Here is a 21,439-nt window from a genome sequence, read left to right as displayed (position 1 = left end):
TGCATTGCAGAACTTAAGAATTACAAATAAAAGTGTTCATGATATTATTTATTTAATGCTACTAATATTTCTTTTTATAGTATACACTAAATGTAAGGTTTTAAAAAAATAATTCATAAGTTAAGTATGAAGTGTCAACTAGTGCAGTACAAGATATGTCAACAATAAACAACAATTTTGTTTACAGGATGACCAACAATCGAGTGAGGTGGAAGTTATAGGAGGGGATAACCTGGAAAATCTCACAGGCAGGGTAGGTAATCCTCAATGTCACTAAAGAAATAGCCTGGAAATCTCACAGGCAGGGTAGGTAATCCTCAATGTCAAAAAAAGAAATAGCCTGGAAAATCTCACAGGCAGGGTAGGTTATCCTCAATGTCAACAAAGAAATAGCCTGGAAAATCTCACAGGCAGGGTAGGTTATCCTCAATGTCAACAAAGAAATAGCCTGGAAAACCTCACAGGCAGGGTAGGTAATCCTCAATGTCAACAAAGAAATAGCCTGAAAATCTCACAGGCAGGGTAGGTAATCCTCAATGTCAACAAAGAAATAGCCTGAAAACCTCACAGGCAGGGTAGGTAATCCTCAATGTCAACAAAGAAATAGCCTTGAAATCTCACAGGCAGGGTAGGTAATCCTCAATGTCAACAAAGAAATAGCCTGGAAATCTCACAGGCAGGGTAGGTAATCCTCAATGTCAACAAAGAAATAGCCTGAAAATCACACAGGCAGGGTAGGGTATCCTCAATGTCAACAAAGAAATAGCCTGGAAAATCTCACAGGCAGGGTAGGTTATCCTCAATGTCACTAAAGAAATAGCCTGGAAAATCTCACAGGCAGGGTAGGTAATCCTCAATGTCACTAAAGAAATAGCCTGGAAAACCTCACAGGCAGGGTAGGTTATCCTCAATGTCAACAAAGAAATAGCCTGGAAATCTCACAGGCAGGGTAGGTTATCCTCAATGTCAACAAAGAAATAGCCTGGAAAATCTCACAGGCAGGGTAGGTTATCCTCAATGTCAACAAAGAAATAGCCTGGAAATCTCACAGGCAGGGTAGGTTATCCTCAATGTCAACAAAGAAATAGCCTGGAAAATCTCACAGGTAGGGTAGGTTATCCTCAATGTCACTAAAGAAATAGCCTGGAAAACCTCACAGGCAGGTTAGGTTATCCTCAATGTCAACAAAGAAATAGCCTGGAAAATCTCACAGGCAGGGTAGGTTATCCTCAATGTCACTAAAGAAATAGCCTGAAAAATCTCACAGGCAGGGTAGGTTGTCCTCAATGTCAACAAAGAAATAGCCTGGAAAATCTCACAGGCAGGGTAGGTAATCCTCAATGTCACTAAAGAAATAGCCTGGAAAACCTCACAGGCAGGGTAGGTTATCCTCAATGTCAACAAAGAAATAGCCTGGAAATCTCACAGGCAGGGTAGGTTATCCTCAATGTCAACAAAGAAATAGCCTGGAAAATCTCACAGGCAGGGTAGGTTATCCTCAATGTCACTAAAGAAATAGCCTGGAAAACCTCACAGGCAGGGTAGGTTATCCTCAATGTCAACAAAGAAATAGCCTGGAAAATCTCACAGGCAGGGTAGGTAATCCTCAATGTCACTAAAGAAATAGCCTGGAAAACCTCACAGGCAGGGTAGGTTATCCTCAATGTCAACAAAGAAATAGCCTGGAAATCTCACAGGTAGGGTAGGTTATCCTCAATGTCACTAAAGAAATAGCCTGGAAAACCTCACAGGCAGGGTAGGTTATCCTCAATGTCAACAAAGAAATAGCCTGGAAAATCTCACAGGTAGGGTAGGTTATCCTCAATGTCACTAAAGAAATAGCCTGGAAAACCTCACAGGCAGGGTAGGTTATCCTCAATGTCAACAAAGAAATAGCCTGGAAAATCTCACAGGTAGGGTAGGTTATCCTCAATGTCAACAAAGAAATAGCCTGGAAAATCTCACAGGTAGGGTAGGTTATCCTCAATGTCACTAAAGAAATAGCCTGGAAATCTCACAGGCAGGGTAGGTTATCCTCAATGTCACTAAAGAAATAGCCTGGAAAACCTCACAGGCATGGTAGGTAATCCTCAATGTCAACAAAGAAATAGCCTGGAAAATCTCACAGGCAGGGTAGGTTATCCTCAATGTCACTAAAGAAATAGCCTGGAAAACCTCACAGGCAGGGTAGGTAATCCTCAATGTCACTAAAGAAATAGCCTGGAAAATCTCACAGGTAGGGTAGGTTATCCTCAATGTCACTAAAGAAATAGCCTGGAAATCTCACAGGCAGGGTAGTTTATCCTCAATGTCACTAAAGAAATAGCCTGGAAAATCTCACAGACAGGGTAGGTAATCCTCAATGTCACTAAAGAAATAGCCTGGAAAATCTCACAGGCAGGGTAGGTAATCCTCAATGTCAACAAAGAAATAGCCTGGAAAACCTCACAGGCAGGGTAGGTAATCCTCAATGTCAACAAAGAAATAGCCTGGAAATCTCACAGGCAGGGTAGGTTATCCTCAATGTCACTAAAGAAATAGCCTGGAAATCTCACAGGCAGGGTAGGTAATCCTCAATGTCAACAAAGAAATAGCCTGGAAATCTCACAGGCAGGGTAGGTTATCCTCAATGTCAACAAAGAAATAGCCTGGAAAATCTCACAGGCAGGGTAGGTAATCCTCAATGTCACTAAAGAAATAGCCTGGAAAATCTCACAGGCAGGGTAGGTAATCCTCAATGTCAACAAAGAAATAGCCTGAAAATCTCACAGGCAGGGTAGGTAATCCTCAATGTCAACAAAGAAATAGCCTTGAAATCTCACAGGCAGGGTAGGTAATCCTCAATATCACTAAAGAAATAGCCTGGAAATCTCACAGGCAGGGTAGGTTATCCTCAATGTCAACAAAGAAATAGCCTGAAAATCTCACAGGCAGGGTAGGTTATCCTCAATGTCAACAAAGAAATAGCCTGGAAATCTCACAGGTAGGGTAGGTTATCCTCAAGGTCACTATAGAAATAGCCTGGAAAACCTCACAGGCAGGGTAGGTTATCCTCAATGTCAACAAAGAAATAGCCTGGAAAATCTCACAGGTAGGGTAGGTTATCCTCAATGTCACTAAAGAAATAGCCTGGAAAATCTCACAGGCAGGGTAGGTTATCCTCAATGTCACTAAAGAAATAGCCTGGAAAATCTCACAGGTAGGGTAGGTTATCCTCAATGTCAACAAAGAAATAGCCTGGAAAATCTCACAGGTAGGGTAGGTTATCCTCAATGTCACTAAAGAATTAGCCTGGAAATCTCACAGGCAGGGTAGGTTATCCTCAATGTCACTAAAGAAATAGCCTGGAAAACCTCAAAGGCAGGGTAGGTAATCCTCAATGTCAACAAAGAAATAGCCTGGAAAATCTCACAGGCAGGGTAGGTTATCCTCAATGTCACTTAAGAAATAGCCTGGAAAACCTCACAGGCAGGGTAGGTAATCCTCAATGTCACTAAAGAAATAGCCTGGAAAATCTCACAGGTAGGGTAGGTTATCCTCAATGTCACTAAAAAAATAGCCTGGAAATCTCACAGGCAGGGTAGGTTATCCTCAATGTCACTAAAGAAATAGCCTGGAAAATCTCACAGACAGGGTAGGTAATCCTCAATGTCACTAAAGAAATAGCCTGGAAAATCTCACAGACAGGGTAGGTAATCCTCAATGTCAACAAAGAAATAGCCTGGAAAATCTCACAGGCAGGGTAGGTTATCCTCAATGTCAACAAAGAAATAGCCTGGAAAATCTCACAGACAGGGTAGGTAATCCTCAATGTCACTAAAGAAATAGCCTGGAAAATCTCATAGACAGGGTAGGTAATCCTCAATGTCACTAAAGAAATAGCCTGGAAAATCTCACAGACAGGGTAGGTAATCCTCAATGTCAACAAAGAAATAGCCTGGAAAATCTCACAGGCAGGGTAGGTTATCCTCAATGTCAACAAAGAAATAGCCTGGAAAATCTCACAGACAGGGTAGGTAATCCTCAATGTCACTAAAGAAATAGCCTGGAAAATCTCACAGACAGGGTAGGTAATCCTCAATGTCAACAAAGAAATAGCCTGGAAAACCTCACAGGCAGGGTAGGTTATCCTCAATGTCAACAAAGAAATAGCCTGGAAAATCTCACAGACAGGGTAGGTAATCCTCAATGTCACTAAAGAAATAGCCTGGAAAATCTCACAGACAGGGTAGGTAATCCTCAATGTCACTAAAGAAATAGCCTGGAAAATCTCACAGGCAGGGTAGGTAATCCTCAATGTCAACAAAGAAATAGCCTGGAAATCTCACAGGCAGGGTAGGTTATCCTCAATGTCACCAAAGAAATAGCCTGGAAAATCTCACAGGTAGGGTAGGTTATTCTCAATGTCACTAAAGAAATAGCCTGGAAAACCTCACAGGCAGGGTAGGTTATCCTCAATGTCAACAAAGAAATAGCCTGGAAATCTTACAGGCAGGGTAGGTAATCCTCAATGTCAACAAAGAAATAGCCTGGAAATCTCACAGGCAGGGTAGGTTATCCTCAATGTCACTAAAGAAATAGCCTGGATATCTCACAGGCAGGGTAGGTAATCCTCAATGTCAACAAAGAAATAGCCTGAAAATCTCACAGGCAGGGTAGGTTATCCTCAATGTCACTAAAGAAATAGCCTGGAAAATCTCACAGGCATGGTAGGTTATCCTCAATGTCACTAAAGAAATAGCCTGGAAATCTCACAGGCAGGGTAGGTAATCCTCAATGTCAACAAAGAAATAGCCTGGAAATCTCACAGGCAGGGTAGGTAATCCTCAATGTCACTAAAGAAATAGCCTGGAAATCTCACAGGCAGGGTAGGTAATCCTCAATGTCAACAAAGAAATAGCCTGGAAATCTCACAGGCAGGGTAGGTAATCCTCAATGTCACTAAAGAAATAGCCTGGAAATCTCACAGGCAGGGTAGGTTATCCTCAATGTCAACAAAGAAATAGCCTGGAAAATCTCACAGGTAGGGTAGGTTATCCTCAATGTCAACAAAGAAATAGCCTGGAAAACCTCACAGGTAGGGTAGGTAATCCTCAATGTCAACAAAGAAATAGCCTGAAAATCTCACAGGTAGGGTAGGTAATCCTCAATGTCAACAAAGAAATAGCCTGAAAATCTCACAGGCAGGGTAGGTAATCCTCAATGTCAACAAAGAAATAGCCTGGAAAATCTCACAGGCAGGGTAGGTAATCCTCAATGTCACTAAAGAAATAGCCTGGAAAATCTCACAGGCAGGGTAGGTAATCCTCAATGTCACTTAAGAAATAGCCTGGAAAATCTCACAGGCAGGGTAGGTTATCCTCAATGTCAACAAAGAAATAGCCTGGAAAATCTCACAGGCAGGGTAGGTAATCCTCAATGTCACTAAAGAAATAGCCTGGAAAACCTCACAGGCAGGGTAGGTAATCCTCAATGTCAACAAAGAAATAGCCTGAAAATCTCACAGGTAGGGTAGGTAATCCTCAATGTCAACAAAGAAATAGCCTGAAAATCTCACTAAAGAAATAGCCTGGAAAACCTCACAGGCAGGGTAGGTAATCCTCAATGTCACTAAAGAAATAGCCTGGAAATCTCACAGGCAGGGTAGGTAATCCTCAATGTCAACAAAGAAATAGCCTGGAAAACCTCACAGGCAGGGTAGGTTATCCTCAATGTCACCAAAGAAATAGCCTGGGAAACCTCACAGGTAGGGTAGGTTATCCTCAATGTCAACAAAGAAATAGCCTGGAAAACCTCACAGGTAGGGTAGGTAATCCTCAATGTCAACAAAGAAATAGCCTGGAAAACCTCACAGGTAGGGTAGGTTATCCTCAATGTCAACAAAGAAATAGCCTGGAAAACCTCACAGGCAGGGTAGGTAATCCTCAATGTCAACAAAGAAATAGCCTGGAAAACCTCACAGGTAGGGTAGGTTATCCTCAATGTCAATACAGAAAAAGTTCTCGGGGCGGTTGTCATGAAATTCCATTTAAGAATCATAAGTTGTAACTTTGATTATCTTAAATCTGTAATAAAGCAAATAGCAGCAAGTTGATTCTTTTCTTTTCTCACCTTTTTTATGCCCCCGAAGGTGGGCATATTAAAATCGCACTGTCCGTCCGTCCGTCCGTCCGTCTGTCCGTCCGTCCGGCTCTGTAACTTTCCCTTGTATGGACAGATTTTAAAATAACTTGCCACATGTGTTCCACATACCAAGACGACGTGTGGGGTGCAAGACTCGTGTCCCTACCTCAAAGGTCAAGGTCACACTTAGTGTTTATTCACAATGGAGTTCTGCATATAAGGACATAGAGTATAGGTTGTCGTGTCCGGCTGTTACTTTCTCTTGTATGGACAGATTTTAAAATAACTTGCCACATGTGTACCACATACCAAGACGACGTGTCGCGTGCAAGACCCGTGTCCCTACCTCGAAGGTCAAGGTCACACTTAGTGTTTATTCACAATAGAGTGCTGCATATAAGCATAGAGTATAGGTTGTCGTGTCCGGGCTGTAACTTTCCCTTGTATGGACAGATTTTAAAATAACTTGCCACATGTGTACCACATACCAAGACGACGTGTCGCGTGCAAGACCCGTGTCCCTACCTCAAAGGTCAAGGTCACACTTAGTGTTTATTCACAATAGAGTGCTGCATATAAGCATAGAGTATAGGTTGTCGTGTCCTGGCTGTAACTTTCCCTTGTATGGACAGATTTTAAAATGACTTGCCACATGTGTTCCACATACCAAGACAACGTGTCGCGTGCAAGACCCGTGTCCCTACCTCAAAGGTCAAGGTCACACTTGGTGTTTATTCACAATGGAGTGCTGCATATAAGGACATAGAGTATAGGTTGTCGTGTCCGGGCTGTAACTTTCTCTTGTATGGACAGATTTTGAAATAACTTGCCACATGTGTTCCACATACCAAGACGACGTGTGGCGTGCAAGACCTGTGATCCTACCTCAAAGGTCAAGGTCACACTTAGTGTTTATTCACAATGGAGTGCTGCATATAAGGACATAGAGAATAGGTTGTCGTGTCCTGGCTGTAACTTTCCCTTGTATGGACAGATTTTAAAATAACTTGCCGAATGTGTTCCAGATACCAAGACGACGTGTCGCGTGCAAAACCCGTGTCCCTACCTCAAAGGTCAAGGTCACACTTAGTGTTTATTCACAATGGAGTGCTGCATATAAGAACATAGAGTATAGGTTGTCGTGTCCGGGCTGTAACTTTCTCTTGTATGGACAGATTTTAAAATAACTTGCCACATGTGTTCACATACCAAGACAACGTGTCGCGTGCAAGACCCGTGTCCCTACCTCAAAGGTCAAGGTCACACTTAGTGTTTATTCACAATGGAGTGCTGCATACAAGGACATAGGGTATAAGTTGTCCTGTCCGGGCTGTAACTTTCTCTTGTAAGGACAGATTTTAAAATAACTTGCTACATGTGTTCCACATACGAAGACGACGTGTCCTGTGCAAGACCCATGTCCCTACCTCTAAAGTGAAAGATACACTAAGTGTTTATTCACAACGAAGGGAGTTCTGAATATAAGGACATAACAGTGTAGGTTGTCAAGTATGGGTGGAATTTTTTATGTTCAGAGGAAATTTAAAATAACTTGCCATATGTATTTGACACATAAAGGCAAGATCAACTTTTCATGTACTGACCTTGTTCGTAGGTCAATGTCACATTCGGGGGCATTCGTCACATACTGTGACAGCTCTTGTTTTGGTATCCATACAAAGGAAAAAGGTTGAGAAATTAAAATAAAATAAAAGAATGTACTGTAATACTGCCATTTGCTTTATTACAGATTAATTGATGAATTTAGATACAGCCAAACAAACAATAAATTTTTATATAGATTCCAAAAAAATGATAATGTATTTAATGGTTTAAATCATTATTGTCTTCTAGTTGTTTTTATCTTTTGAAAATGGGTGCGCGTAAGGTTAAGCTTTTGAAACACTATGAACATACCAGCAGCTTTTCGTATATTAAAGATGCACTTTTACTCCCAAATAAGCAATACCACAATGAATAGAATTGTTTGAATTTACTGAAAAGGATGTATTTAATATTATTAACGAGGTTTGTTATAAAGGGTACTTTGTTTAATTTGAAAGAAAGGTACAGAAAACAGTATTTCTAGCACATGAGATGATAGTTGATCACAGTAGTGTTACATAATCCCACTGGTCATTTAATATTTGTGCGTTTTCAGCTATTATTTAAATACACAGTTACAATATTGTTATCAGTAATAAATATTTTTCCATAAATGCATTATTTAGTAAGAAGTTAAAGGCTTATTACTCACAATTCATGTTTGTTATACATGTAAATGTATTAATTTTAAATATGAGTGTCACCTTAAGTATTTTGCTGGATTATTACCGAAGTACCTACCTGTGAACTTCGTACTATATAATATATTTTAAGTGCAAACACTGTTGTCAATGCCTCTTATAGTATGATACTTATTACTCACATGTATAACAATCAGACTAACTATAAAAGTTACAATTTTAATATGAATGTCAGATCAATTGAATATTAAACATTGAATATTTTGAAAAATACTTCCATTGGTTTGATCCTAAAATAATTTCAACCATTGGGCCACACCAAATTGATATTTCGTTCCTCGGATTTACCGCTCCTATTTTTTTGAAAATGTAAAAAAAATATTTTTATTTTTTTTGTGCGCCCACACCTCCATTTTGATTGCCAAACAAAAATTTTTCAGGTAATTTATTTAAAGGCTAAAAATAATCAAGTATAATTTTTCTACGCTAGTTTTTGTGTTTTTTTAAAGGGAAGTTATCGCGATGCGTAGTGTTTTTATACTGTATCTCGATTGGTTTAGCGTAAGTTTCAATAAATTCAATCAAAATGGCGGCTTCAGGTATAAACGGGAGCAGGACTTTTCAACCCCAAGACTTTTCAACCCCTTCAAAAAACGAAGACTTTTCAACCCTTAGACTTTTCAACCCCTATTTCAAAGACTTTTCAACCCCTACCTCTTTGGACTTTTCAACCCCTAAATCAAAGACTTTTCAACCCCTAGTTGAATCATTTTAATAGCCATATTGAAGACTTTTCAACCCCTAAATCAAAGACTTTTCAACCTCTTTTATTTGATTTTTTTGTCATTGTTTTTTTTGCATAAAACTTTAACACATCAATTCATTTGGAAATAAATGTGTTTGTTATTTTAATGCTTTTAGAGCACATGTCAATTATAGCACTGATTCAGGTAGATTTATATAAGTTGTTTCAAACTTTTTACTAAAAGCAGGGTTATTTATTATTATGAATGATCGTCATATGAAAGTACGTTTTAATTATATAAGAAATTAGATTTATCCATATAATGTTTGTACTAAACACGGATGAATAAATAGTATGTTTTCTGACATTTTCCCAATGTCCATTAGAGGTTCAGTTCAAAATGGCATTAAAATGGGTTTAAGGGCAATTATTTTGAACGATCTTTCTTATTTATATTGAATTTAGGAAAAATATATTTTTCGCTCATCGCTCGCTTCGGTTTTTATGAAAACTGACAAAAAAATTTTTTTGGCAAAAATCCGAGGAACTAAACATTAATTTGGTGTGGCCTTATTACTGCATTGTTAAAGGTCAAATCAGACAAGAATAAAGCAAAATAATGAATTATGACTAAAATGGACACCAAATCCTGATTAAACAGCATCTTGATGAATAGTTTCATCATGTTGTCTTGACATGCTGTAAAATACAACAGTGGTGTGTGTCAGCTTACAATGAATGCACCGCCTATGTCATTGGAGACCGTGCTATTTGCATGCAACTGCATACTAGCAATAAAACAGATTTTTTTTCATGATTCAATCTTTCAGAACGTACTTGTTGTGGAAGACATTGTTGACACTGGGAACACGATCACCAAACTGCTTTCTATCCTCAAAAAAGTCAACCCTAAGTCTATCAAAGTTGCCAGGTGAGTTCATATTCCAAAGGATTTATGCCCAAATGATTTAAAGTGATGGTCAAAATTAAAGCACTTATAATTTCCCCTTTCTTACTCAACAAATAGAAATTATTAATAACAGGCATTCATAAATTCAACAGTGTTTATCCAATCTTCATAAAACTTAGTCATAATATTGTCAAGATGACATATAAGACCAGTGTAGGTCATGATGGGTCAAAAACTAGGTCAAATATTAATAATTTTGTTTCATATTCCTTTCATAAATTTAACTGTTAATCATATCTTCAAGAAACTCAGAATATTTCTCAGCATGATATAAATTAGAACCAATTTGAATATGGGTCATTTCAAGTCAAACCTTAGGTCCAACCCTTGTGAATAAGTGTTAGCAGCATTTACTCTATGCTCTTTGAACATACGTCTTGCTGCAAAATGGGCTTCACCCCTTAATATTAATTTGTCTCATTCCAACTCAAGAACCAGGAAGATGGGTCTGACCCCCCAACTTCTTAAGTAACCAGACCCTCATTGATGAATATCCACACTTGGACATTACATCTTGCTGCATTCATCATGGATCAGTCCAATGTAACATGATTTCATGTCATTATGAGTTTAAGATTTTCATTTGAAGATGTGTAAGCAAGATTAATATTGATTTTCTTTCGAGGTCTTTAAAGAGCATTTAGTATAGATTCACCATTGTGAAGATTCATGAGTTTTGCCATTCTGTGCAAAAAATCAATAATATTGCTTCATTCAAGTTGGAAATCTTCAATATCAGACCTCCAACATTAATGACGCAATTCCATTAGTCCAGAACTGGTCACGCAGTAACTCTATATTTTTATGTCTCCCCCATTCATGGGGAGACATATTGTTTTTGCCCTGTCCGTCAGTCAGTCAGTCAGTTCGTCAGTCTGTACGTCACACTTTGTTTTAGCTCAATAACTGTAGAACACTTAGACCCAGGAACTTCATACATGGTATGCTGGTTGGTCATGATTAGTAGATAACCCCTATTGATTTTGTGATCAGTAGGTCAAAGGTAAAAGTTGAGGTAAACTTGAGGTGAAAAAACGGTTTCCGTCAATAACTTAAGATCCTTTGGGTCCAGGAACTTCATACATGGTATGCTAGTTGTTCATGACTTAAGTAGATGACCCCGTCACACTTCGTTTCAGCTCAATAACTATAGAACGCTTAGACCCAGGAACTTTATACTTGGTATGCTGGTTGGTCATGACTAGCAGATGACCCCTATTGATTTTGAGTTACAAAGGTCAAGGTCACTGTTATCTTCAAGTAAAAAACAATATGTTGGCGGTGACCTTAGGCTTAAAAATGTTTTCTGCTCAATAACTAAAGAACGCTTGTACTCAGGAACTTCATACTTGGTATGCTAGTTAGTCATGACTAGTTAATGACTCCTATTGATTTTGAGGTCAAAGATCAAGGTCATCGTGACCTTGAGGTGAAGAAACGGTTAACGCTCAGTAACTAAAGAATGCTTGCACCAAGGAACTTCATACTTGATATGCAAGTTGGTCATGTAGATGAGCCGTATTGATTTTGTGATCAGTAGGTCAAAGGTCAAGGTCACGATGACTTTGAGCTAAATAATGGTTTCCAATCAATAATTGAATAACGCTTGCACCCAGGAACTTCATACAATACAAACTTTGTTTACTTTTCCAAGATAAATTAACAACACTTTCTTCTCTTCACTATTTAATATGGGTGAATAAACCAAACTTCACTGTTGTTTTGTCTCCAGTCTAAAATTACAAATTTCATGTCCATCAGCTATGACCACAAAATAGGGGAGACTAGCGCTTTTTCAAAAAAGCAATCTCTAGGTCCTTCTTGGGATGCTAATTTCTATATTGTACCCAAATGGCGTCTATTTTCCAAGTCTGATGAATAAAAAAACATTTCCCAGATTGTGTTGGCTTCAATGTTAATAGGTTGTCAATGTGAGATATTTGTTATGGGTTAGAAGGTGACTTGGTATGTGACATACGGGGTGCAGGAAACCATATTCCTTCCTGACCCCTGTACATCCCATATATGTCACTAACTAACCCTGTAACTTATGATATCAGCTATCAAAATAATATTCTATCCATTGGATGCGTCGACATTTAAACATCTGTAAGCTGCGTTTTTTTCATTGATGTTATTTTTGTCATAATAATTTTCATTTCAGTCTGCTTGTAAAAAGGACTTCCAGAAGTATTGGATATAGGCCTGACTGTGAGTTTATAATAAGAACTAATTTATAATAGTGACAAAATTCTTGAAACGTTGTAAAAAAGCTATAACCCCAAAAAATGAACTTCCACATTAAGTTGTGCAAAGTTTTTTTACCGTTACAACATTGAGCAGATGGAATTATATTAACCATAATTTTTGCTCATCTGTCAGCAGTGTTGGTGGCGTTGTTGAAGAAACTTTAGCCCTGGGCATAACGCAAGAACCATTTATTAAAGTAATTCACATGAAACATGCATGTTACAAAGGACAATACACTCATGTTAAATAATACCCATAACTCTAGCTTTACTTAGAGTTGAGTAATGCCCCTTTATTACATAACTAAGAACCGTTTAAGTAATTCACATGAAACTTAGAATGCATGTTACAAAGGACAATACACACACGTTATGACCATAACTCTGACTTTACTTTGAGTTGAGTTATGCCCCTTTATTACATAACTGAAGAACCGTTTTAGATATTCACACAAAACTTCGAAGTAATTACCATAACTCTGGCTTTACCAAGAGTTGGAGTTATTCCCCTTTACAACATAACTCAAGAACCATTTTAATTATTCACATGAAACTTAAAATGCATGCTATGAAGGAAAATACACACGTGTAGTAATGACCATAACTCTGGCTTTAGAGTTGGAGTTATTCACTTTATCACATAAATCATGAACATTTTGGATATTTACTTTTAAACATGTTTCATTAGGGAGAATACACACATGAGTAGCAATGCCCATTTAACTCTGGCTTTATAAAGAGTGGAGTGGGGACCCTTTTTCACATACAGTTCAGATATGGTTTTGATATCTGCATGTTTCTTGCTTAATTATCACTGACAGTAAACAACATGGCTGGTCCACAATCTTTAAAACCTATAAATATACATCATTCTTTCCTTCCAGATGCTGGGTTTGAAATTCCTGATGCATTTGTTGTTGGCTATGCACTTGATTATAATGAGTACTTCAGGGACCTGAATGTAAGTTAAATAAGAGTATAAACTTAAAAGGCTTCGAAAGTTTTCCAAATTACCTGTTTAATAATTCAGAATCTTAAAATTACAGCTGAATAATTGTACAAATACTTCAATAGTAGCAGTATTGTAGGTCCAAGCCTCATCAAAGGCACATTTTGTATATAAATGATGGCCTACCTCTCTCCTTTAATTCTCTCATGTTAAGAGTTAAGCTGAAATTTTTGCTTCTGAATAACGAATGCAGTTTTTATCAATCATGGGTTATCCAGCTCGGCTGCATTTTAGTGCAGTATTGTAATAACCTTAGTGCAGTACTGTGGTAGCCTTGGTCCAGTACTGTGGTAGCCTTGGTCCAGTTTTGTGATAGCCTAGATGCAGTATTTGGATAGCCTAGGCGCAGTATTGTAATGGCCTAGGTGAAGTATTGTGATAACCTAGGTGCAGTATTGTGATGGCCTGTTGAAGTATTGTGATAACCTAGGTGCAGTATTGTGATAACTTAGGTGCAGTATTGTGATAGCCTTGGTGAAGTATTGTGATAACTTAGGTGCAGTATTGTGATAGCCTTGGTGAAGTATTGTGATAACCTAGGTGCAGTATTGTGATGGCCTAGGTGAAGTATTGTGATAACCTAGGTGCAGTATTGTGATAACTTAGGTGCAGTATTGTGATAGCCTTGGTGAAGTATTGTGATAACTTAGGTGCAGTATTGTGATAGCCTTGGTGAAGTATTGTGATAACTTAGGTGCAGTATTGTGATAGCCTTGGTGAAGTATTGTGATAACTTAGGTGCAGTATTGTGATAGCCTTGGTGAAGTATTGTGATAACTTAGGTGCAGTATTGTGATAGTCTAGGTGCAGTATTGTGATAGCCCAGGTGCAGTAATGTGATAGCCTAGGTCCAGTTTTGTGATAGCCTTGTTGCAGTATTGTGATAGCCTAGGTTCCGTATTGTGATAGTCTAGGTGCAGTATTGTGATAGCCCAGGTGCAGTATTGTGATAGCCTAGATGCAGTTTTGTGTTAGCCTAGTTGCAGTATTGTGATCTATCCTAGATGCAATACTGTGGTAGCCTAGGTGCAGTTTTGCGATAGCCTAGGTGCAGTATTGTGATAGCCTAGATGAAGTATTGTATTATTCTAGGTGTCATTATTGGCATTGCTGCACAAATCTTTAACCTATTAAGAACATAAGTCAATTTTTCTCATGAACTGACGCTGCTGTTGTTAATACACATATCCAGCAAGGCTGAAAGCTCTGGCTTATGGCTTCTTGAGTTTTGCCTGTTTTGAAGGAAAACAAACAGTGAATAAGCAGTTGCATCTGTTTGCAGTGCAATATTGTGCAAGAATTTTAGTCATGATTTCAGTTTGTATGTAATTACATTGCTCTTTTTTCAGCATATCTGTGTCATCAACCAGCATGGAAAGGACAAGTATGCATCGATTTAACCAACGCCTCGGCATTTAGTCCTTTTTGTGAGACATCAATATGTGTATTTTCTGGCATTATATTGTCTTTCTTGTCATCTCTTGCACTACGGGCCACATTCATGAACCATTTTAGGCTATGCTTGAGACTCGAGACTCAAAACTTCAATTCTTAGTTTCTTCAAAAATTGAAGAGCAATAATAATAAAAATTGCTGCATATGTCTAAAATAACATATTTAACAACAATGAACATATCTTTTGTAAAAAAAATAATATATATATTAAAGATACTTTGATACATTTAAAAAATCACTTTTCTGAGTTTCGAGCTCAAGTTTGTGAATATGAGTCCAGAAGAAAAATTATATTAAGTATTGTGTCCTGCTAACCAAGAACTTGATTATTTTAATTCTGTTATATGGATTTTATTATTAATATTTTGTATTTTTTGCATAAAAGTGTGATGTTAGGTCATGTAGTAATGTTATCTTTACATCTGTGTTATAAACCAGAATAAGTGAGAGTATTTTTGAGCTTGTCTGCTTTTTGCAAGTTGTGGTATTGTGATAGCCTTGCAGGTCGTTCAAGCACAACCTGCTCATTACTCAAAAACCATTTGAGATATTCAAATGAAACTTGGTATACATATTACCAGTGACAATAATGTTGAATAAGCCCCTCCGCCCTCCTCTCAAAAACAACAAAATAAAAAAACAACAATGCAGCAAAAACTTGGCCATTATTCAAAAGCCATTTAAGATATACATATGAAACTTGGTACACATTGGCCAGAGGCAATATGCACATTTATAGCAAGGCGCATAACTCCTACTTTAATAATTGTCCAGTTATGCCCCTTTTTTGACAAAATAACAGATAAGCATTTGATGTTTGCTCCACTGCGTTCTTGTTACTTGTTAACCTTAACTTCATAGCCAAAACAATTTTCACAATTTATTTCATCAGATATTTTTTGTATGATACTCAAATTCGTTGTTTTATATAATTATACTCATTCAGTGAAACTACAATGATTAAATTTTGGTCTCAAAGATGGGAGAAAAGTATAAAATTTAACTATGATGCATATGTTTTACAGTTTGGATAATGTATTTATAAATGTTATTCACATACACTTCAACTACTATCTGATTTGATAAAAAGATATGAACTTCGTCCAGCAAAATTGGGTAAGTTGACATGCAAACTAATGTTAATATATTGTTAGTGGTGTGTAAGCTTATTTATACTCACACTTGACATATTGTTGTCTGCAGGTGCATTTCTATACTCCATTTATCACCAATATTTAACCGAATGATTTTGTTTTATATAGAAGCATGGAACTTGGAATTTGTACCCTTCGTGGATAATAATTTGAAAACTACTAAATCAAGTGAATTTTGTTGGATTTAATAAACAGCACCATTATTGATTTTGATTATTTTATAGACATACTGGTTGGTTGTGAAAAGGAAGAAATAAAATGAATTAAATAACCAAAAGGGCTGTTATTTTCTTATCTAATGATTTGTCATTAGTGTTTGACTTTCATTTTATATGGAAATGTTAAAAACTAAAGTTAGAGTTTGCCCACAAGAGCAAACTTTGCTGGATAAGCTTCAAACATACATGGATAGAGCTTTCTTCACAGTATTACTGCTTTAAAATTGATTGTAATTTTTATTAGTCTTTTTTCTGTGAAACGAGAAGAAAACTGCTATCTGTAGTTTTAGTTATAACCATGGCATTGTATGTGTTCTATAATCTACATGTATGTGTATAGTTATGAATATAAAAAAATGTTCAGTGGCATTAAAATTACAAAATTAAGACTAGAATTTATGAAAGAGGGTTTGTAATTTGCTACATTCATAATGCCTCTAAGCTACAATGTCTGATTCTCCATTGAACATTATTAATTCAAAATATTGGAATGGAATGACGGATGATGGATTACTTAACTACTAATTTGAAGCATTATAAATTGTAGACCATTTTTAGATTATCCACTCGGCTTACATGCAATCAGTGTTATGTAACCACATTAACCAAATACTCTCATTTTAGTTCCCTCCCATGCAAATGACTTAGGTTTCTTTCTGTTTTTAACATTCAGGTTAAAATGAATTTGTGTTATCCTTTTAATCATTTAAGATTTTACTTATATTTACTTACGTAAAGAGTAACTACATGAATTTCATTAAAGTTCAGAACATATTATGAAGTTCAGAACATATTATGTAAAATCTTCATGATTAAAAGGGCTGAACACGCAAAGCATGCAAGACCTTCTTAAGTCATTAAGATTTTACATAATGTGTTCAAACTGGGCATGATTTGTTGTTTTCACCAGGTCCAGTCACCAGCTTGTGACACGGTGTCTGCTAAGTTGTTTAACTGCCATTTTTAATGATCATTTAGTCTGGTACTTTTTTGACGTCGATAGACGGTCAGACTGGGTTTTATCTGAAGAGGTTGATTTAGAATAATTATGCACTAGGTAAAATTGGTGGAGTTTCGATAGTAAATTTTGAACAAATCAAAAGTTTTCATGTGCTAAAGTACGTTGAAATTCAGGTTTTGTGTGATCATTTAATCCATGCTAATCACATCTGTAGAAATCCTAGAACAATTAAAGCGTGTTGCATTGTTCTACAATTTTCCGTCAAATTGAAATTTTGGCCAAGGATTGCATCATTAAAATAGAAGCAAATCTAAAATGTTTCACACGTGTAGAAGCAGAAAGTTTTGTACTCTTTTATAGGGTAAGAAATATTTTCATATCTTATCTGTCGAAAAAGTTATTTAGAAATTAACGTCACTTACTAGTTTGTTTACATCGGTTGTGACCCGTGCTGACCCATGTAAGAACCCCTTTAAGTCACGTGATTCCTCACCCTGATAGTGGAGTTTGTCATTCATAGATTTTGCTGTATACATGTATGCAATTGTTAAGGTTTTATTTTGTTTTGAATTATAGATTTTTTATGAAACTTTCAAGAAGATATACCTCAGTCATTTTTCATGTGTTGCTGTGGAAAAACTTTTTATGACATGTAAATTCCAGATTTGTTGACATCTTTTTGGATGAGATATTATGGTTAATTTACTCCTTAGAAAATGTAGATCATTCTAAGTTTTTGAGAGTATTTTTACTGTTGGAAAACTAAGTCTTATAGTAGATAGAAAAACAAGCCATAGTTAATTAAAGGACTTAATAATGGGAATACTAGTATCACAAGTATATATTTCAAAGTTACTTTGATAATATATCATATCAGAACATTCTCAAAATGAACTGAATTTTTTGTTCTAAAAACAAATGTTACAACAAACAATGATTCCTCCCAAGTATGAAAATATGTCGAACTGTCTTTTTTTTATTCAACAGTGTTCTATTGATAAATTGTTTATATCTTTGTTCAATTTTTGTGAATGTGTTTTTATGGTAACTAGAAAATAAACCATATACTCTCACTCTTGTTGTGAATTGACTTTATGAAAAAAACAGCCTAATATTTTGAGAGAGACAGAGCACTTATTATATTATTATTAAAACTGGACAAATGATAGTTTTACCTGTGGAGTACAGGTTGGGAGGAAACGCCCAGTATGTCGTCCTCTAAAAAACTTCAGAAGCCTTTGCCAAATCATCACCAAATTTTGTAATAGGTGTAATGGCGTAATATCTCTAACAGTTAAGATAACCAGCCATAATCGCTCTAGTCTCACGAGAGTCATCTAAAGAGTAATCTACAATTGGTCTTTTCTGCCCAATAACTTTAGAAACCCTTTTTCCGATCATCACGAAATATGATCAGAATGTGAATTGACATAATGTCTTGGTCAAGTTCAATTACCAGCCAGATAACTCAATTCACTTGCGAGTTATCGCCTTTTGATTATATGAATTCCCTCAAATTGTTCTTGTCTGATAACCTGGTTATAAAACTTTTGAGGCTTTTTGTCCTATCATCACAAAATTTAGTCAGAATGTGTTTGGGCATAACACCTCGGACAAGTTGGATAATCAGCCATATGGATCTGGTCAATAAAGAGTAATTGCCCTTTAATTAAAGAAATTACCTAAAATTAGTATTGTCAACTCTAACATATTATTTTGGCACTTGTAGATTGTGTTTGTAAAACTACAATTAATAACTGCTAGCCTAGAAAAGAAGGTTTAATGTTTACAATTCAATCACTAGCATAATTATGCATGAATTGATCCAATGGTGACCTTACCTCCCCATAGCAGTTTGACCTCTGGCATGACCTTGACCTTTGAAGTAGGTATCTGTGTCTCTTGTAAGATAACTATCATGTTTGGAGTTGTCTGGCTAAAAAATAAATTAGCCAAAGTACATAGTCCCCGTCTTGGACTAAATATGGGCAGGAGTTATATGAACCTTACCCTTGACCTTATGCTCAACAACTTGGGTGGTTAAAGGATATTGTGTAGGACCACAGAAAAAATGCTTACTTAGGCAACAGCTGCATGTCAAAAGTGTCATGTTCAAAACAGAATTATTTAACAAAAAGAAACCAGAAAATCCTGAGTTGTCCTGAAGGCATTTAATGAGTTGCATAAAAGATTGTCAGGTAAAGTACTGTTGTATTGTAAATGGCTTAAGAGTGCAACAGCGCTAACAGCCCCGCACCCTAAGTCTCTTTCACTAGGTAAATAATCTGCCAGATTTCCCCCAACGTTTCCCACTTTACAAAAACAAGAGGCACATCAGTGCCTGTGCTCCACTGGCCAAAAGGTTCAAGCAAAGACCACCTAACGAACATTTTCGTCAAGTTTCATAGAAATACAATCATCAATTTTTGAGGAGAAGTTATTTAAAAAAATTTTTTACTTTAATAGCTCTGGCTGCCATGTTGTGCAGTGGACCGAAATGATTTGGGCAATTTGAGTAAAGGAGCACCAAACAAACATTTCTGTCAAGTTTTATCGAAAAAAAGGTCATCGGTTTCGACGACAAGTCGTATAAAGTTTTTTTTATTTTTTAGCTCTGGCAGCCATGGTGTGCAGTGGACTGGAACCATTTAACAAATTTTGGTTAATGACCACCCAAGGAACATTTCTGTCAAGTTTCATCAAAATCTGATCATCGGTTAACATTTAATCTGAATAGATTATGAAGCAAATATCTAACCTGAACAAGAACTGACGAGATAGAATCGACTTGGTGTTTCACTTACACTTTTCGGCCATTTAAGTTACTAAAAATAGCTGTTTCATAAACTTTCAGAATGTCACTTAAACGAAAATTAATGTTCAGTCTATATATACTTTCCTATGTATAAATGTAAGGTTTTTAAATTGATCTTTTTGTGAGAACTTTATGCTTATATGTTTACTCATAAATTATTATTGTTTAAAAATTATTTAAAGATGCTATACGTGAAAAATTAAGACATTATTTTTTTTTCTATTAAAGGGAGGTAATTCAGTAGTAAAATGTAATCATTGCTATTAAAGCATGGCATTTCTTTTCTAACCATGTTGATATTATTACAGTCTATTCAAGCAATATGCCTTTTGTTTTTACATAGTACCCATAGGTTCTGAAAAACAAGGAGCACTATTCCCAACAGAAGGATGTCACTCCCTATCACTGCATGAGCATCATAATAAAGAAATGTTTACTCAAACTGCAAGCTGCTCAATTGAAATAGGTATTTACCTCAAGCATACAGTTTTATAATGTGGCAAAATAGTCGGACTACTAGATTGTCATTCGGACTAGTAAAATATGCCATTATGCTAGTCCAACTGGCTAGTAGGTTAAAATGTTTTTCGTGAAGACTGCGGACGAGAAGTCCTTAAAGGTTTTTCTATTTTTAACTCTCGCAGCCATGTTGTGCAGCGGACCGGAACCATTTGGGCAATTTTGGTTAAAGGGCATCCCGATGAACATTTATGTAAAGTTTCATCAAAATCTGATAATCGGTTTCTGAGAAGATGTAGTTTAACGTTTTTTTCTATTCTTAGCTCTGGTGCCCATGTTGTGCAGCAGACCAGAACTGTTTGGGCTATTTTGGTTAAGGACTACCCAAGTAACATTTCTGTCAAGTTTCATTGCAATACGATCATCGGTTTCTGAGGAGAAGTCGTTTAAAGGTTTTTCTATTTTTACCTCTGGGGGCCATCTTGTGCAGTGGACCGAAACCATTGAAGCAAATTTGATAAAGGACCATCCAAGGAACATTTCTATTAAGTTTCATCAAAATCTGATCATCGGTTTCTGAGAAGATGTTCTTTAAAGGTTTTTCTATTTTTTTGCCCTGGCAGCCATGTTGTGCAGCGGACCGGAACCATTTGAGCAATTTTGGTTAAGGACCACCCAAGGAACAATTCTGTCAAGTTTCATCAAAATCTGCCTATCCGTTTCAGAGGAGATGTCGTTTAAAGATTTTGCTATTTTTAGCTGTGGCGGCCATATTGTGCAATGGACCAGAACCATTTGAGCAATTTTAATAAAGGACCACCCAAGGAACATTACTGTCAAGTTTCATCAAAATCTGCCGAACCGTTTCAGAGGAGATGTCTTTTAAAGATTTTGCTATTTTTAGCTCTGGCGGCCATATTGTGCAATGGACCGGAACCATTTGAACAATTTTTGTAAAGGACCACCAAAGGAACATTCCTGTGAAGTTTTGTCAAAATCCGCTTATCAGTTTCAGAGGAGATGTCGTTTAAAGTA

The 21,439-nt window shown here is 36.8% G+C and overlaps 1 protein-coding gene across 1 annotated transcript in view; it reads left to right on the top strand.

Annotated features, from left to right (window-relative positions):
- LOC128229081 (hypoxanthine-guanine phosphoribosyltransferase-like) overlaps positions 1-18,203 on the top strand; it is a 42,350-nt gene extending 24,147 nt beyond the window's left edge. The window contains exons 4-8 of the mRNA XM_052940743.1: positions 188-253; positions 9,945-10,045; positions 12,249-12,295; positions 13,218-13,294; positions 14,692-18,203. Of these exons, the coding sequence (XP_052796703.1) occupies positions 188-253; positions 9,945-10,045; positions 12,249-12,295; positions 13,218-13,294; positions 14,692-14,742 (342 nt within the window). The 3' untranslated portion in view covers positions 14,743-18,203. The remainder of the gene's footprint in view (positions 1-187; positions 254-9,944; positions 10,046-12,248; positions 12,296-13,217; positions 13,295-14,691) is intronic.
- Positions 18,204-21,439: the final 3,236 nt, after the last annotated feature.

Source organism: Mya arenaria, chromosome 1, assembly GCF_026914265.1.
Source record: "Mya arenaria isolate MELC-2E11 chromosome 1, ASM2691426v1".
Lineage (NCBI taxonomy): Eukaryota > Metazoa > Mollusca > Bivalvia > Myida > Myidae > Mya > Mya arenaria.
This window is presented reverse-complemented; position numbering and strand designations above follow the sequence as displayed.